The sequence below is a fragment of the Bos grunniens genome, chromosome 4 (assembly GCF_055505025.1).
Source record: "Bos grunniens cultivar Pamir isolate PY7600 chromosome 4, Bosgru_T2T1.0, whole genome shotgun sequence".
In the NCBI taxonomy this organism is placed as follows: domain Eukaryota; kingdom Metazoa; phylum Chordata; class Mammalia; order Artiodactyla; family Bovidae; genus Bos; species Bos grunniens.
In genome coordinates this window covers 17,106,293-17,123,379 of record NC_141168.1, presented here as the reverse complement: position 1 = coordinate 17,123,379, position 17,087 = coordinate 17,106,293, and the positions used below count along the sequence as shown (strand labels likewise).

The window sequence follows — 17,087 nt, the reverse complement described above, 5'->3', positions numbered from 1 at the left end:
GCAAAAGGAGACAAACACCTTACCATATTGTGGGGATTAAATCAATAGCAACTATGAAGTGCTCAGCACAACGAAGATGTATTTGTTATTAATGTTTGAGTGACATTAAGGATCGATTACTTATTATCATTATACCACTTTGTTGCCTAAAATTTTCACAACACGTCACAAATTTTCAACCAGTTTCACCTCTGTGATCTTATTTGAGGAATCTACCAGAGTACCTATGTGAACAGATAAGGAAGCTTCCAGCCCAAAGCCTCTGTGATCCTGGTTTTCAACTAGGAAACAAAGAGATAATCTCCAAGGTTCTTTTTCTGCTTTCAAAAAATAGTTTCAATTTATAATAAGGAAATGCTAACTGACTTGCCTTGGGTCACAGAGAGTTATTAGTAGAGTTAGGATTAAAACCTAGGTCTCTCATATTAATCTACATTACAAAGAGACAATAATAATAATAAATTTCTCCAGACTCCCCCTGTGTCTAAATTTCTTCTTGGAACTGTAAGCTAGATACTTAGGAAGGTAATTCACCTGGGGATCATTCGGAATATTACTGATATATTCTAATGACTTGAGGCATCTAACTCACTGCCAGGGAGGGAATTATCAGAGATATATCTCTTTTGTGAACAACATTAACATGTGTCGTGGTAATACCAGTGATAATAAAAAAAGAATTACCTGGGCAAGCAGACCTGGTTGGATCTGAAGAGGCTGAGCTCCTGGGGCTTGAGTGACGATGGGAACGGCGTTTTCCATTCGCACAGAGTAGCCAGCATGTTTAGAGGGAGAGGCCTGCAATCCTAGTGCAGACAAGGGGTGAGGGGGAGAAGGGCTGAGTAACTGGCAAGAGCTGGATGAGGAGACCTTCCTAGCCCACTCTGTCAGCCCTCAGCTTCCCTTTGCACTAGTCCCCACCAGACACTGCCTGGTCCTTTGGAAGTCTTCCCTGCCTCAGTTTTAACTTAAAAAAAAGTCTGTGGTTTTTTTTTCTTTGGCCATGCCACATGGCTTGTTGGGATCTTAGTTTGCTAACCAGGGATAGAACCCAGGCCTTCATCAGTGGAGGCGTGGAGTCCTACCCGTTGGACCACCATGGAATTCCCTCTAATTTAAAATTAAAAAAAAAAAAAAAAAAAACCAAACCAAAAAACAACCTTTTTGAATGTTTTCAAAGATTCAGTCAAATTAAGGAGTCTTTAAAGCCCAAAGTGAAACAGTTATGCTGACAAATTACAGCAGGAAAACAGCTGCTTTTGTCATGAAGACACATCTGACTGGGTCAAAGCCGGGGAGAGAGGGTAAGGCTGCTGAACAGCACTTACTCAAACTCAACCACGCAGACTTACACCAGGGGGTTTTCAGAACCAAATTCTCGAGTTTTCAAGGTAAACTATAACAAGGTACCCGGTCAACTCTCGCTTAGAATTTTCAGAAGAGTGCCGGGGTGCCTGGCCAGAGGTGGGGGGCACTGGCCAGGAAGTATTTTTCAGAGAGGTTTACACTCTTCACAAGAACGGGGACTGGTGCGCTGTCAGAGGCTGGCAGTGTGCTGTCGATAATCCACACAGAGGTTATCCCACGGGAGAGCTGACATCAGCATAACAACGGGAGCGCACACAATGTGCTGATTTATAGACGGTGGCTGAGCCAGGACAAAACCACTGGCAGGTGGTGCGAATAACAGGGAACGGACTTGACGCAGAAGCCTAAGTCCATTGTTTCTAGGTTGGCTGCCGCAGGATGGGGGCCCTCAAGTTCAGGGATGCCAGGGCTCTCGCGGAAAGAAACAAAGAGGGCTTTAGCAGGACAGAAAAGCATGAGGCCAGCACCGCAGAGGCGGTCCTGGTGGAAGCAGGTGGGAGGCTGGGTCCACTCTGCCTTACCTTGGAAGCCGGGTGGACACACGATGAGCGCTTGCTGGAAGGGGTCGGGCCGGGCGCAGATCTGGGCGGCTCCCGTCTGCAGGGGCATGCTCCGCTGGGCCACCGCGGCCATGGATGCCGCTGAGGGCTGGCAGAGTGCAGATTGGTAGTTTAGTATGGAGACCTCGGGATTGGCTAGGGAAAGAGTGGCACTGGTGGAGGTGGGAGCCTAAAGGAATGGTGGGGATTAGACAAAAATAAACACAAATAAAACATGAGGGAGATGGCATGCTGGGAGACATGGATCCAAATCAAATAAATGAACTCAAAGAAGAGCAAACGAATGAACGAAAACCACGAGCCAAGAAAAAAAGCAAAAACGGGGGAGTGGAAATACAGTTGGAAAGTCTTAGGGGAAAGCAGGCACCTGCAGCCCAGGACACAGAATCACCTTCGATGCTTAGATTCAGGCCTGTTCTTAATATTTTCAGGGCCTGTTCCTAATACTTGCAGGGCCTGCAAGTGCACACGGCATGCCTGCCTGTCAAGTCTAAACAGCAGAGTTAAGGACTGGCTGGAAAGAATTATGATCTGCCCTTCCACGCAGACACAAACACTTTCATAACCACCTGGAAGGCTTTGGTTTCAGTCTGAATCTGGATTCCTTGGCTTGGGCCCTGGAATATGGAGCCGAGTGCCTGCCTGCCTTCTCTCCAGGCTCCAGCTCTGTCCCACAACCTGAGGGCCTTTGGGTGCAGGTATTTGGACTTGGTCTCTACTGGGGAGGATGAAACTAGAAGTGGCTCCTCCAGGCCCCGGGTCTCAGATTCCCGGAGCTTGACACGGAAGCACATGCACTCGGGGAGAGCCTGGGCAGCAAGCCCTTCTGCTCAGGTCTAAGGGTAGCACTTTTACAGATGCCCTTAGATGTTCACAGAGCACAGTTACTGCGAAGAAATAACACTACAGAAATAGAGATAGAGGGGGACATGCTGAGGCTGGGGTTACTTGTTGGAATTCGGTGCATTCTTGTGCTGGCATTCAGCAACTAAGCCTAAAGGGCAAGGAGAAGATGCCAGGGGGTTAAGAGAACTTGAGATGGGTTAAGTTAAATGGAGATGGGTTAGACAGACACTGAAGTTATGTCCTCTCTCCTTTCTTTTTCAGAAAGAGATAGCATTTGAGGTTGAACTTGCATGTGAAGCAAGGCCATGGAAGGAAAAGGAATTCTACATTGGGAATTCTCCAGTTTCAGCCCATCTTCGTGCTGATCCTTCAGTAAGATAGGGGGAGTAACCCATGGCTTCAATTTCAACCTTGTTTATGAGATTTTGCTACTAGAGGCTATAAGGACTAAAAAAGTAAAAAGGGAAAGAGCCACAAGGCTATCGGGAAACATATAAAATTAGGACCTTAGGAAAGGTATGCATATATGTCAAATTTGATGAAAAGGATAAAGTCTCATTTTACATGTCTTTTATATTTTATGCTGAATTTCAGTGCAAAGCATAGAATTTGTTTGAAAGTAATCACCACATTAGGTACTGCCCATGTTTAGATTTTAAGATATTATTTTAACAGCCAGCGTCTGTGCAGCATCACACAGTCAGCCTCCAGGCAGTGTGACTGGGAATGCATGTGTGGCACATGTAGGCCAGCATCTCTTATCACTGTTTTTTATTGAAGTGTAGTTGATTTACAATGTTGTGTTATGTATATATATCCTAACAAAAGGAAACTCTAGTGAAAGGAATAAATATACACGATTTTCCTGTTCCTTTCCATCACAGGTTACTAAAAGGCACTAAATACAGCTCCCTGTGCTGCACAGTAGGGCCCTGTTGCTCATTTTATACATAGTCATTTGCATGGGGCCAGCATTTTGTGTTGTTACCAACGGCATGACTTGTGTTTCCTTTCTGCTCTCTCTGCAGCCTCACCTCTCCTGGAGGCTCCCCTCAGACACACCTCCCACTAGCCACTTGCCCTCTACACACCAGAGTCCACACTCTCCCCTCATCTTCCTGCCTCCTGGCTTCCCTCTTTGGGGCACTGGCAGCAGTCTCCTCCAGGTTCCCACACGGGTGCTCAGTGGCTCCCCCTTCTGGCCAGCCACTGGTCTTGCTGCTCCTTGCTTCCAAATGTCCTGGGAAGGCTCTCCCTCTTTTTAATGACTACTTCCTTCGCTAAGGCCTTCTGTCCTGGTGCCTGGGACCTGTAGGGCCTTGACTAGTGATGTTCTGGTCTCCACTTCTTCTTTTCTAATTCTTCTTGGGCACAGAGGCTAGAACATTCTTTCCAAATGACTACTTTTTGTGTGATACCACCTCTGCTCAAAAGTCTCCGGTTGCTGCCTAATGGGCACTGTGTACGCATCTTAGGCTGGCCCTCCTTCCCATCACAGTTAGGCCCAACTTCCCATCTCAATGTATCTTCTACCCTCCCTGCTCAGGGCAGCAGCCAGACGGCCTGCTCACCGTGCTGGGACTCTGGAGACAGAGAGCAGAATCACAGTGGTTATTCTGTCCAGGAGTTCACCTGACTGGAGGTGGCTGTCTTAGCCTGAGGACTGAGCTAGGCACTGGGTGGGAATGTTTATCACAGGGTACTCCAGGCCTTAGAGAAATGAACTCTTTTGGCTGAGGAGAACGGTAAGGACACCAGTGGCCTCCAGGGGGCAGCAGATTCTAGACGGCCTTTCCTAGAGGGTAGGCAGAAGGGGAGAGGAACAGGCTGGGAAGGAACGCTGGGCCTTAGCAACTAAACGTTCGGGGAATGGCCTGGGAAGCAGGGTCTGTGACTCTTCATGGGAGCAGGGGACCTGTCAAAAGAGTGGATGGCCAGGCAGAATATTCCCGCTGGAACATACATGCTCTGCTATCGAGGGGTGTGGGTGTGTGTGTGCGTACACAGGTGTGTGGTCATCATTAAAGACTGATACTAAGACTGAAGAAGATCTAGGGACACTTTCTTTGGGGAAACTGGTAGGTAGGAATAAAAGTTAAAGTCTCTTAGATACCAGAGGCTGCCTGAGCGAGGCCTTGGAGACTCTTCATGTAGTACATATTTCCTGGGTGTCATCCATATTTCCAGCAGTATATTAGGTGCTAGATTCTGCAAATTTTCTGTAAGAGGTTTGAAAGCTGTGGGTCCCCTTTTAGTTCTCACTGCTGGGATTCTGGTGACAAGACCTGGAAAAGGGCGGGTTTTTTTCTGTGTTGAAAGGAGATCATGTGGACCCGGCAGTGTGGACAAGAGGAGTGGGGGCCTGAGCTGGATGACCGCTAGCATCCATCCCTTCCAGTTCTAGAATTCTCCATCGGGCAGATGTCAGACATGAGAGGATCCCAGCATCTCCTTTACCTTATTCTCACAGCAGGGCAGGGAAGCAGTAGGAGGTACCATCTCAGAAATAACTCTCTTAGTGAGTCATTTCTGGGACCTTTCAAGGGGCTAGGAGTCAATACAAAGAATTCCTGAGGATCTCAAAGGAAAATAATGAAGACAAACACCTTCTTGCAGAGTTGAACGTGACAGTAGAGGGATTTTGTCTGTTGTATATGATATTGGAGTTTTGTTTTCTGACTCAGCTTGGTGGGAAAACAGAATTCCTGACATTTGCTGTCAGCCCCGTGTCTGCCTTCCGCTCTGCTCCCCACTCACCTGGTTGTGGACAGTGTTCAGCTGGTTGTTGAAGGTCATGGTCAGGTTGGTGGATGTGCTGGGGGCCACGTGCGTGATGAAAGGGGTTTTGCTCTGGTTCACCGTGTCATACATGTTCACCCGACGCTTGCAAATCTCCATGTTCTGGAAACATGATTTGACGCTGTTCATGCACAAGCAGAGACAAAGGTGTCAGGGAGAGAGTAACATGGAATTACAGGGGAGAAAATGGAGAGAGAAAAAGAGAGTTAATCTAATAAACGAAAGAACCGAGACACTTCACTTTGGATCTCAAGTTCCTGGATTTCTCAGGCAGTGTCTGCACTTGCAAAAGTTGGTGGTATTTACAGGAATTCCACCCTCCCCTGCCCCTTCCCCCCACACCTTCTCACTGCCTCCTCCTCATCCTGGGTGGGTAACAGTTCTCCACCAACACAACAGACCTCTTGGCTCTCACTGCATTTCCTCCTGCTGCTGATCTGCTTCCCAATTTCCACAGCTCATTCTTGGCTTTTAAAGTGGTTTCTGGCCCATAAATAAACATGTAAGTTCTCTGATTGGCACTGGTCATCAACGGATGACCTGCCGCCATCTTCCTTGCCCACGCCCTTTCCAGCTAACCCAGGACACCAGCGCCATCTAGGGGTCAGCCAAAGAATAGCCAACCCGGTGTCAGGACCTATTGGCACTCTTGCTCCTCCCTGGATTGTGCAGGGAATGAGCGAAGGGTTCTCATTGGAAAAGACTCTGATGCTGGGAGGGATTGGGGGCGGGAGGAGAAGGGGACGACAGAGGGTGAGATGGCTGGATGGCATCCCTGACTCGATGGACATGAGTCTGGGTGAACTCCGGGAGTTGGTGATGGACAGGGAGGCCTGGCGTGTTGTGATTCATGGGGTCGCGAAGAGTCGGACACGACTGAGCGACTGAACTGAACTGAACTGAATAGCGGTGAAGCTTACTGACAGCGTGGCGGCTGTTCGCAAGCACTCTTTCACTCAGTCCTACAACCACCACGAGGGGAAGACAGACAACTGTTGCCCCTATTTTGCGAATAAGGATAAAGCAGAGAAGGGATAGGTAATTTGCCAAGATCAAGAGCTGGTTAATGGTAGTCTTCACATAGACACATGCATTCTCTTTAACTTCCTTCATTCTTCATTTCTTTTCTTATTGTTACCCAGTTACATAAAATTCTCTCCCTCTTTTTCTTCTTCCATTGCATTTTTGAATCAAAACAAAACTCTCAATTATGAAATTCAAGTATAAAAGTGTTGCGGACACCAGCATCAAGGACAAAGAAAGCCATTAGTGGCCTTGACTGGGTGTTTCAAACCCCACCACAGGATTTCCAGTTGTTTGTACATCGCTTCTCACTCACGTCCCCGGCTCCCAGGTGGTGTCCAGGTCAGGAATCTGCCTGCCAACGCCGGCCCACGCGGGTTTGATCCCTGGGTCAGGAAGATACCCGGGAGGAGGAAATGGCAACCCACTGCAGTATTCTTGCCTGGAACATTCCATGGACAGAGGAGCCTGGTGGACTATAGTCCACGGGGTCTGAAAGAGTCAGACACAACTGAGCACGTGTGCCACGCCAAGTCTCATTCACTTCTGGGTCATCTTCTAATTAAACTCACTTTTTCCTCAAATGCTAATATTTAGGATAGCAAGATCCCACTGAAATTTCCATTTAAAATACTTATTTTAATTATAAGTAGTGTAGTAACAATAAAATTCTACCATTTTAAGATGACAGCTGCATACTGTACTACGGGTAAGCTAGATTCTGGGCCAGGCAGGTGCTTGCAGGCTATCCCGAAACATCCGCTCCATGAAAGGTCCTCTGAACTGACTTACACGTTTTTTGTGACTTAATCATGACTGACACTGGCCACACAATGCACACGAAGTAAACAATGACTGACTGATGACCCTAGAGAGAAGGAGAACGGATTCCCCGCTGACCAAGAGCTAAAAACACTAATGCTACAATGCCAACACGTTTTGAGCATCGACTCAGTACCAAACCTACAGCTAAGTGCTTGGAGGCTGAAAGAATAAAACAATGGATTTTGTGTTCTTCTGGACTGTATTTAACACATCAATGGTTTTTCGACAATTCAACACAAAGCTTTCAGACTCAGGATTCTGTAACTGAAACGATCGAGTTTTTAGTTTCAGAGGAAAGTACTTTCACACTGGGTTAATGTTGAGAATGGTTTTTAAGGAATTCGAGCACTAGAATCTTGGCATGGAGAAACGAGTGGAGTCTCTTTCATCTGATAATCTAGATGTTGGGGCAGCCCTGGCCCAGCCGCGGGTTTCTTCTGGCCCCAGACTTCTTCATGGTCTGCCCAGCAAATTCTAGGGTTGCTTGGAGATCAGGCCTACTTTGTGCTCAGAGACCCTTCTTTCCTTCCGAGGCCTATTTTCTGAAATCTAAGTTGTCAGTGCTTCCCCTGGTTCCACACCAGGTTCTGAGTTAGGAGCCAGCTGATGCCCATGGTTTCCGTGCTGGGTCTTCACCTACAGTGAAACACCCTGATTTGCTTCCATGCAGAACTAAAAGACAGACGGCACCCTGAGGTCATTCAGCCAAGCCTCAAACTTTATGCATGTGACTGTTCACTGACAGTGCTGGGGGCTTTCCAGGTGGCTCAGTGGTAAAGAATCCACCTGCTGGTGCGGGAGATGCAGTAGATGTGGGTTCGATCCCTGGGTCAGGAAGGTTCCGTGCAGAAGGAAGTGGCAGCCCACTCCAGTATTCTTGCCTGGGAAACTTCTTAGAGGAGCCTGGTGGGTAGCAGTCTATTGAGTCACAAAACAGCTGGACACAGCTGGGCATGCACGAATGTCTCACTGACAGTGCACACGGCTACCAGGAACCCTCTAACGAGCACCCCTCCATCTCCTATCCACAGCTGTTTCTCAGCCATCCCACTTCACTCCTGATGACACGAAGACTGATCTTATGGGGGCCTATGCAGTAAATCACCAAGTCTGCCTTTCCTCTGTGGTTCAGACTGGCACCCCTTGACTTACCCCTCCCATACCCAGAAACAGGACAAATCCCGTAATGAGAGCTTGCAAGGGATGGGTCCCAGTTCCTTCTCTGTTCTCGAGTCTGGTTGTTGCAAGCATGCTTCTAAAGTAGAGGCACTATCTGGTTGTTGCAATACAATCTGACTTGCTCAACAGCAGCTAGTAAGGAACAGACCGAAAAGAGAGGAAGCACCACTGGTGATGGGTGCCACACCCTCATTTCTCGTATGCTGCTGAGGGTCAAATCCAGCCTTGAGACTTGACCTGATCTGATTCTGGCTGTGGCGGGGCCCATGGTGACCCATGACTGTCTCGGCTGCAGGCTCTTTCCATGTATCCCTCTCTCTCCTGATGCCACCTGAAACCTGCTGCTCTCTTGAGCACCCTGCTTCTCCCGGCAGACACCCAGGGAGAGGGCTGTTTATTCTTTCATGCCCCAAGTGCCTCAGAGGTTGAAGTGATCTCTCTCCTGACTCTGTTTATAGGCTGAACCGTGCCCCTCAGATTCACATGTTATAGTTCTAACCCCCCAGTACTTAAGAATGGGACTGAATTTGGAGATAGGATCTTTAAAGGTGAAATGAGGTCATTAGGGCGGGCCCTGATCCAATTCCTTAGAAGGAGGAAGAAATCAGGACACAGACAGCGTAAGAGGAAGACCACAGGAAGACTCGGGCAGAAGCCGAGGAAAGAGGCCACAGAAAAAGCCAACTCTGCCGGACACCTAGATCGTGGGCTTCTAGAATAAGAAAATGAGTGTCTGCTGTTCATGACACTCGACCACTTGGTGGTGCTTTGTGATGGCACCTCCTCAAACTAATCCTCCCTTCTCTTCTCTCCCCCTCAGTCACCGAGGCCGGGCCACTTGCTCAGTCCTGCCCATCTGGGAGACTTCGAAAAGTGAAAAAGTGGAAGTGTTAGTTGCTCAGTTGTGTTCGACTCTTTGTGACCCCATGGGCTGTAGCCCGCCAGGCTTCTCTGTCCACAGAATTCTCCAGGCAAGAATACTGGGAGTGGGTTGCCATTCCCTTCTCCAGGGGATCTTCCCGACCCAGGGATCGAACCTGAGTTGCTTGCCTTGCGGGCAGATTCTTTACTGTCTGAGCCAACAGGGAAGCCCTTCGGAGTCACCCTGATTCCTGATCAGACTCCCTGGCTCCTTAGTTCCTTCTCATCTCCAGGGACCTGTTGTCAATTCCAGCCACCCCATTCCTTGGACAGTCAAGCCTGAAACCGTGCCATTTCCACAACCACAAATTCAAGCATCCCACCTCCTGGGCACACTTTCCACCCATCTGGCTAGTTCAACTATGACTATACTAAGCGTTCTCTGAGCTGATCAGACCACTCAGTCTCTTTGGACCCCTCCCAGCTTCACTTCCTTTTTCTTTTAGCTAAGCCTCGCATAGCCATGACTTTGGATTACAGTCTCTTCACTGCCAACATCATAAATCTGTGTCAATCTTTTTCTCTTAGCAGCGCAGCCAAACTCCAACCTGGAAGGACTCTGTTGATTGTACGCCTTCACCTGAGGAGTTCATGTACACCCCGGGCTTTTCAAATCCAACCCCCACACTCAGCGATTCTGCTCTGTTTCTCTGTTCAATTGTCTCTGCTATCTTCCGCTACCTAAGCTTTCCTACCCTCCTTTAACCACCAATACCCTGTTTTCAACAGGGAGAGACAGAAGCTGGTGGAAGAAGCCCTCAACTCTGCTCCACTGCACCAGGCACTTGCAACAGCCATGCGCTCTCCTCTGCCCGCCCTCTGTGATGTTGCCTATTCCTCCACCTGCCCTCCGAATCCTGGTCCTTCCCACTACCTCGAGAAACATCTTCTGAGCATCCTTTATCTTTAATCTCTTACTTACTACCAGGCACTTCCCATCAGCCTCTTAAGATGCTCAAGTCTCTTTCATATGAAAAGAAACCCCCTCCTTGGGTCTTCCTGAGTCACCCTTCTATTTCTTCCCCCCACCTTTCACAGCCTTCCTTCCTGAAAGGGTACCATCTATTTCTTCATCTCTCACTCAATCTTTCAACCTGCTAAACTGGTTTCTGCTTCTACCATCCACAGAAACAGCTCTCCATAAGTTACCAGCAACCTCCAAGTTGCCAGATCTGATGGGCATTTTTTCCAAGCTTATTTGACTTGATCGAGCGACAGCAGACCGATCTTTGTTTAACACAACTCCAATCAGCCATTCCCTGGCCATCAATCCTTTAATGACTTCCCATTACTCTTAGGAGAAAGAGCGAAATCCATAACACGGAAGCCTTGCCACTGGCTTATCCTGAGGCCTCATCTCTCCCTGTCCCCAGGTGCTTGATCTTGCCCGTGCTGGGGTCTCCACCTGGGAAGGCCCCTTCCACTCTCACTGGCCTTTCCACCAAGCAGCTCCCTCTCCTTGGGCGGTCACATCTGTGGGTCATCCCCGCCCTGCCTCCAGCAAGGTCCTCGTGTTACATGCTCTGCTTGCCCTTTGTATCCCCTGAGAACAGCCTGGTTATTTGGGGATCTTTGGTTTAGTGCCTTCCTCTCTCCTATAGGGGCTTCCCTGGTGGCTCAGCTGGTAAAAAATCCACGGGCAATGCGGGAGACCCCAGTTTGATTCCTGGGTTGGGAAGATCCCCTGGAGAAGGGATAGGCTAGCCACTCCAGTATGCCTGGGCTTCCCTAGTGGCTCATCTGGTAAAGAATCCACCTGCTACGCGGGAGACCTGGGTTTGATCCCTGGGTTGGGAAGGTCCCCTGGAGAAGAGAATGGGTACCCACTCTAGTATTCTGGCCTGGAGAGTTCCATGGACTATAATAGTCCATGGAGTCACAGAGTCAGACACGACTAAGCAACTTTCACTTTCTCTCCTATAGACTCTAAACTCCAGTGGGCAGGGTACCCATCTGCTCTGCTCCCCACTGCCTCCAGCTCCCGGCCCAGCCCAGTGAATGAATGAATGAATGAATGAATGAACAAACCAATAATCCACGCATGACCTCTGGCTTGTACATGGCTCTGCACCACAGATGCTGCCATTCTGAGCACCTCCCTTCATGCAGACACCCCAGGTCTGGTCCACCCGGCCTCATGCCCTCTCATGCCCCACTGTTCCCTCTTTTTGGTGTTAAGAAAACTTCAGCCCAGGATCCCAGTGTGGCTGCCGACTATTTTTATCAATACTGCTTTAGTGGAACACAGCCTCCCTTGTTGGTTTCTGTAATGTCTACAGCTGCTTTCAACTCTAATGGCAGAGCTGAGTCGTCGTGACAGAGACCATACGGCTACAAAGCCTGAATTTTTTTAGGGGGGAGCCTCGAGGCCTGTGGGATCTTGGTTCCCTGACCAGGGATCAAACCTGCGCTCCTTGCATTGAAAGGAGCCCAGAGTCTTGAACACTGGACCCACCAGGGAAGTCCCTACAAAGCCTGAAACATGCACTACCTGGGGCTTTAAAAAAGAGTCTGCTGACCCCTGGGATAAAGCATCCACCAGGACACCTACTGTGTGCTGTGGGGAAAGTCGAGTAAGTGCGTCATGGTGACGAAGGGGTGGTTCAGGGTCTCGATTGGAGTGATTCTCTTATCGGCGTCTATGGTCAGCATCTTCTTCAGCAGGTCGATGAACTCCCGCCGGTCCGCCTTCTCCACCAACATGTCACTCCCTTCCAAATCTGTGGTCATGTTCACCTGCAAGCAAGTGGGGACAAGTTACCAAGATTCCGCTGGGCCTCCCTGGCCCCATCCCTCTTATTCTGTGCTCTGCAGCTCCATCCTAATCTCTTGGGCACCCCTTCACAACCCCCAGAAGGCTGTGTCTGCCCTGTGGGGGGTGCTACCACGGGTCATCACTGCCCGCAGGTCATAGCTGTTCTCTCTGCAGGAGAGGCTGGTGGGGGCTGCTCAGGGAAGAGAGAGACCCCTGTGGGCACCTGCACACATATGAGTGTGCGGGCGCAGCTGGCTCTGCTTTCATCAGTTAGGTTGAAATGCACCTTGCATCATTGAAAAGAACCATAAGATGAAAAGAATTCTGGAGACTGAGCTTATGACAATGTGAATGTACTGAATGGTATACTTAGAGTTGTACCATTTTAGGCTACACATATTTTCCCATGGTTAAAAAACAATAATTACAACCAAGCAGTGAAAAATAAGATGCAAAAAAGGTTTAGCTCTTTAACCTTACAAGAGAGGTATTGGGGCCTGCTTCCTATACCTACAGCAGGTCAGTCTTCTTGCAGCTCCTGAGCCAGGGTCTGAGTTATTTGAATCCCAGGGTTCACTGGGACCATCTCTGGCAAAGGCAGGCAGGATATCTGAACACAAGATTTTTCTTCCAAGAGCAAGTCTATATGGTGTGTGTGTGTGCTCAGTCGTTCAGTCGTGTCCAACTCTTTGTGACCCTGTGGACTGTAGCCCACCAGGCTCCTCTGTCCGTGGGATTTCCCAGGAAGAATACTGGAGCAGGTTTCCATTTCCTTCTCCAGGGGCTCTTCCTGACCCAGAAATCGAACTCGTGTCTCCTACATCAGCAGGCAGATTCTTTACCACTGTACTGCCTGGGAAACCTATACTAGGATGACCTTTAAAAGCCTTGTTTTGTGGTGCTTTCTTTTCCGCCTCCCTCCCAAGACATGTACTGGAAAGCAATTTCAGTTTTCTCAGAAAATCAAAGCTTCTAATCAACTGACAAGTATACTTTACTTGGAGTTATGAGTTTTGGTTACGCTTATCTTCAGTAAGAAGTGTGTTAAGTGTTCATTGGTCTGGAGCTGTGTTTCTCATTGCTTTGAAGAAAAACTCACTTTGGGTTGCCCTGATTTTAGACTAGGTCTTATTCTAAAAATAGCTGATGTTCTAGAATTCTCTCTGGACACAAAGGTGACCTGAGAGAGACTGACTGCATTGGGTTGAGTGCTCACAGAAGATGGATGTCCTGGTCCCTGGTACCCGGGAATGGGACCTAATTTGGAAACAGAGTCTCAGCAGATGTACCCAAGTTAAAGTCACAATGAAGTAGGGTGGGCCATACAGCCAATGACTGGTGTCTTTGTAAGAGAAAGAAGGGAGATTTTGGACCCAGAGAAAAGAGGGAACATAGAGAACACAGAGAAAAGAAGGCCACATGAAGGAGACAGAGACTGGGGGATGCACATACAAGTCAAGGGAAACTGAGGGTTACTGGGGGCCATCAGAAACTAGAACAGCCTGGGCCAGTTTCTTCCTAGAGCTGGTCTAGAGGGGACATGGCCTGCTGGCACTGTGATCTCAAACTTCCGGCCTCTAGCACTGCAAGAGAATAAACACTGTTGCCTCAAGTCACCAGTTTATGGCCCCTTGATAAGGTGGCACTAGAGAACTCCTCATGGTACTCAAATGAACTAATGGGCTTGAATTCTTCTCATGAAGACATCAGTAAGATTGGCCAGTGCTATTTTACAATTGAGAGACAGTAAACTGAAGCTGTTTTTAAAGAGCTTGTGTAAGGTCTTAAAAATGTTCCACAAACTCAGTGGTATACTTCCCAAGGCTGACATTTCATTGTTTAAGGTCAAAGTCAGCCACCACATTGGAGTCAGGTGGATTTCTACCCCCATCCTCTGTTAATTACTCCTGCAGAAGTGTTGTTGTGTGTGGCCCTGAAAGGGCTAACACTGTATACTCACCCACGGAGCTTACCTGGGCCATGTCATCTAAACAGTTGAAAATGTACTTCCTTGCTTCTTTTGACTTAATCCCCGTCTCTGCTTCATGGTCATCTGGTGTCTGGTCAAGACAGGCAACGGGCCATTGGTAATATGAATTATTTCCTAGTCACTGTGACTCAAACCTGCCAACCTCTGCTTCTCCCCCTGAGGATCTTTTCCCACCTTTCAGAGAGGAGATAGGATTCTTAAAGCGACCTGCCCAGGAATTCCTTCCTCTCCTCCTGCTCCACACTTAGTTCACCCCTCCTCCTTCCTCCCTTCCCATGAACACTGTTGGGGTGCCAGCTCTGAGTCGGGTCTGGGGGGATCCCCAGAAGGCAGTATATGCCACAACCCCGAAAACTACATTCTCCCCTAAGTTTAAGGGATGCGGTTAGGTTTCATATGTGCAAAAGCAGAAGCCTTTTGTCCACACATTTTAAAATTTTAATTTATCAAATTCATATACATAGAACTCTCCCTATGTGTCAGACACTATTTTTTAAAATTATTTATCTATTTAACCGTGTATTTATTTGTGGCTGCATTGGGTCCTCGCTGCATGAGGACTTTCTCCAACTGTGGCCACAGGGGGTTTCTCATTGTGGTGGCTTTTCTTATTGTGGAGCATGGGCTACAGGGCACGTGGGCTTCAGTAGCTGGGAGGCACAGGCTTAGTTGCCCCTCTGCACATGCATCCTTCCTGGAACAGGGATCGAACCTGAGTCCCCAGCATTGGCAGGCGGATTCTCAACCATTGGACTGCAAGGGGAGTCCCCAGGTACTGTTCCAAAGCACGTGAACTCACATAATGCCCTTCACAACCAACTTAGGGAGGCCGATTACCAGCCCATCTTCCAGAGGGACAAACGGGGGCAGAGAGCCTGAGGAGCTTGCCAAGGTCACGTGACTGCTGGCTCTGGAGTCTGTTCGACAGTCCTCTCTGCCTGGGTCCAGGGGACACACGTCCGGTTCCTAAACTGGCCTCAGTCTAGGAAGCCGCTGTTTCCAATGACTATGGGGTTTTGGACTAATTCATGGATCACAGGTAATTGATCCTCCAAGACTCACTCAAGGACAGCACACCTGGAGCTGCTAAGATCCAGGCTTCGATGAGGGAACAGCTGGCCAAGAAGGCCTGAGTCTCCTAACTAAGACACAGAAATGAACCCCGGCCCTGGCCAGCCTCAGCCTCCTCCTGCCAGGACTCTTTTTCACTGGACCTGACCTTGAGCCGCTCACCCTCAACAGCTGCCAAATGCCAGCCTCCCATCAGGAGCCTCAGAGGCCTGCTCAGCTGCCAGATCTCTTTTCTAAATCTTTTGCCATCACTGACCATGCATCATCTCTAATGTATTACAGTTTGGCTGTGGTTTCTGTTAAAAAAATACCCACCCACACTCTTGCAAAAAAAAGGAAACACCTAAAATGAACACAAAACACACTTAAGACGTATATTATTTTCTCCTCCCCAGGAAAAAAAAAAAAACAACATTAATTTTAATTACTAGGCACAGATCAAAGTGAAAGCAAAATATGTTTCCGTTAAAGTCAAACTGCCGGAGTTTACGGTGTGCAGTGAGGCGCTACACCACCTGCCGGCGGGGCCAGCAGACCCCTCCCGGAGCCTTCGTACATTGTGTTGCTGCCTGCAAGGCTCTCTGCATCCTTCAGGGCCTGGCTCAAATGCTCCTCCTCAACCCTCTGCCATAGCAAGAATCAAGGCTCCCTCCTCCAGGCTCCCACATTCTGTTCCTGCCTGAAACAGGGTGCTGGTCATGGGGAGGGGGCAGGGCTTGTCACACAGGTTCAGTCTCCCTCTGCACTGGGAGCTCCTTAAGGGCCAGGGGCCGTTCACTTCTTTCATTTCTCTATCCAGCAGCCAACCAGGCAGGTCATCCAGGTTTACTGGATGAAATTGAGGGAGTTTAGCAATCAGAGCTTGAGGTGCAAAGGCAGTAGGTCAAGCAAAGTGGTGCTTTCTGAACATTCAAAAATCCATCCACCATGTATCAACCACAGTCGCGACCCCGCCATGGCCGAATCAGAGTCAGAGCCAGGACCCATGTGCCTCGGTTAAAGGCTCCCTGCGAATGGGGGTACTTTTCACGGGGACCTTCTTCCCCGAAAGCTGGGTGTTGGTGAGGAACGAGTGGGCGCTCTTCCTACCTTCAGCCTCCACAGAGGATACGGCGAGTCTGTGTCCCGGTTAAAAAACCTAGTTGTCTTTGTCCCCGCGCTTAATAAATATTCTGCTGGCAAACCCTGTGTTTGTGAAATATACCGGATCTGTAAGGAAAGATGGGAATGAGGTCAGGGCTTTTCCTGTCACCATACACGTGGTATACTCACGGCTCTAGCGTCTCAGAGAAAAATGACAATTTTATAGGGAGAGAAAGAAGTAATCAAAGGAAAAGGGAAAAGGAAGAAGAACAAAGAAAGAAAAGCCAGGTGATCTTCAATTGTAAATTTGGATACTGGTACTTGAAGAGAGAACACAGGTAAGATGCTTCAATAAAGGTCGTGGCTAAATTAAAAAAAAAAAGTGATTGAAGGGAAGCAAGGTTTGGGAGACAGTATCATACCTCAGAGCCCCACCCCATGTCAGGTTATGGATGGGGTGCCCATCCAGACAAAGGAAGAGAGCTGGCTGAGAACACCTGTGCTGTCTGGACCCACCTGATCGTACTCTGAAGCTCCTGGATACAGCGGCCAGCCCAGGAACAGCTCTGCGATGACGCAGCCCAAAGACCACATATCAATTGCCTCACAAAATGGTAAACCCAGGATGATCTCAGGGGCCCTGAAAAGGAAGAATGGAAAAAAAAAA

The 17,087-nt window shown here is 48.7% G+C and overlaps 1 protein-coding gene across 11 annotated transcripts in view; it reads right to left on the bottom strand.

Annotated features, from left to right (window-relative positions):
- Positions 1 to 17,087, bottom strand: part of HIPK2 (homeodomain interacting protein kinase 2) — a 203,939-nt gene that overhangs the window by 50,112 nt on the left and 136,740 nt on the right. For 6 of the 11 annotated variants that reach the window (XM_086395289.1, XM_086395286.1, XM_086395290.1 and 3 more), the window contains exons 3-9: positions 16,937 to 17,060; positions 16,427 to 16,546; positions 14,250 to 14,336; positions 12,073 to 12,257; positions 5,532 to 5,694; positions 1,890 to 2,097; positions 685 to 806 (exon numbers count right to left, since the gene is read on the bottom strand). In XM_086395289.1, coding sequence (XP_086251415.1) covers positions 685 to 806; positions 1,890 to 2,097; positions 5,532 to 5,694; positions 12,073 to 12,257; positions 14,250 to 14,336; positions 16,427 to 16,546; positions 16,937 to 17,060 — 1,009 coding nt within the window. The remainder of the gene's footprint in view (positions 1 to 684; positions 807 to 1,889; positions 2,098 to 5,531; positions 5,695 to 12,072; positions 12,258 to 14,249; positions 14,337 to 16,426; positions 16,547 to 16,936; positions 17,061 to 17,087) is intronic. The other 5 variants (XM_086395294.1, XM_086395296.1, XM_086395291.1 and 2 more) reach the window with 1 other exon arrangement.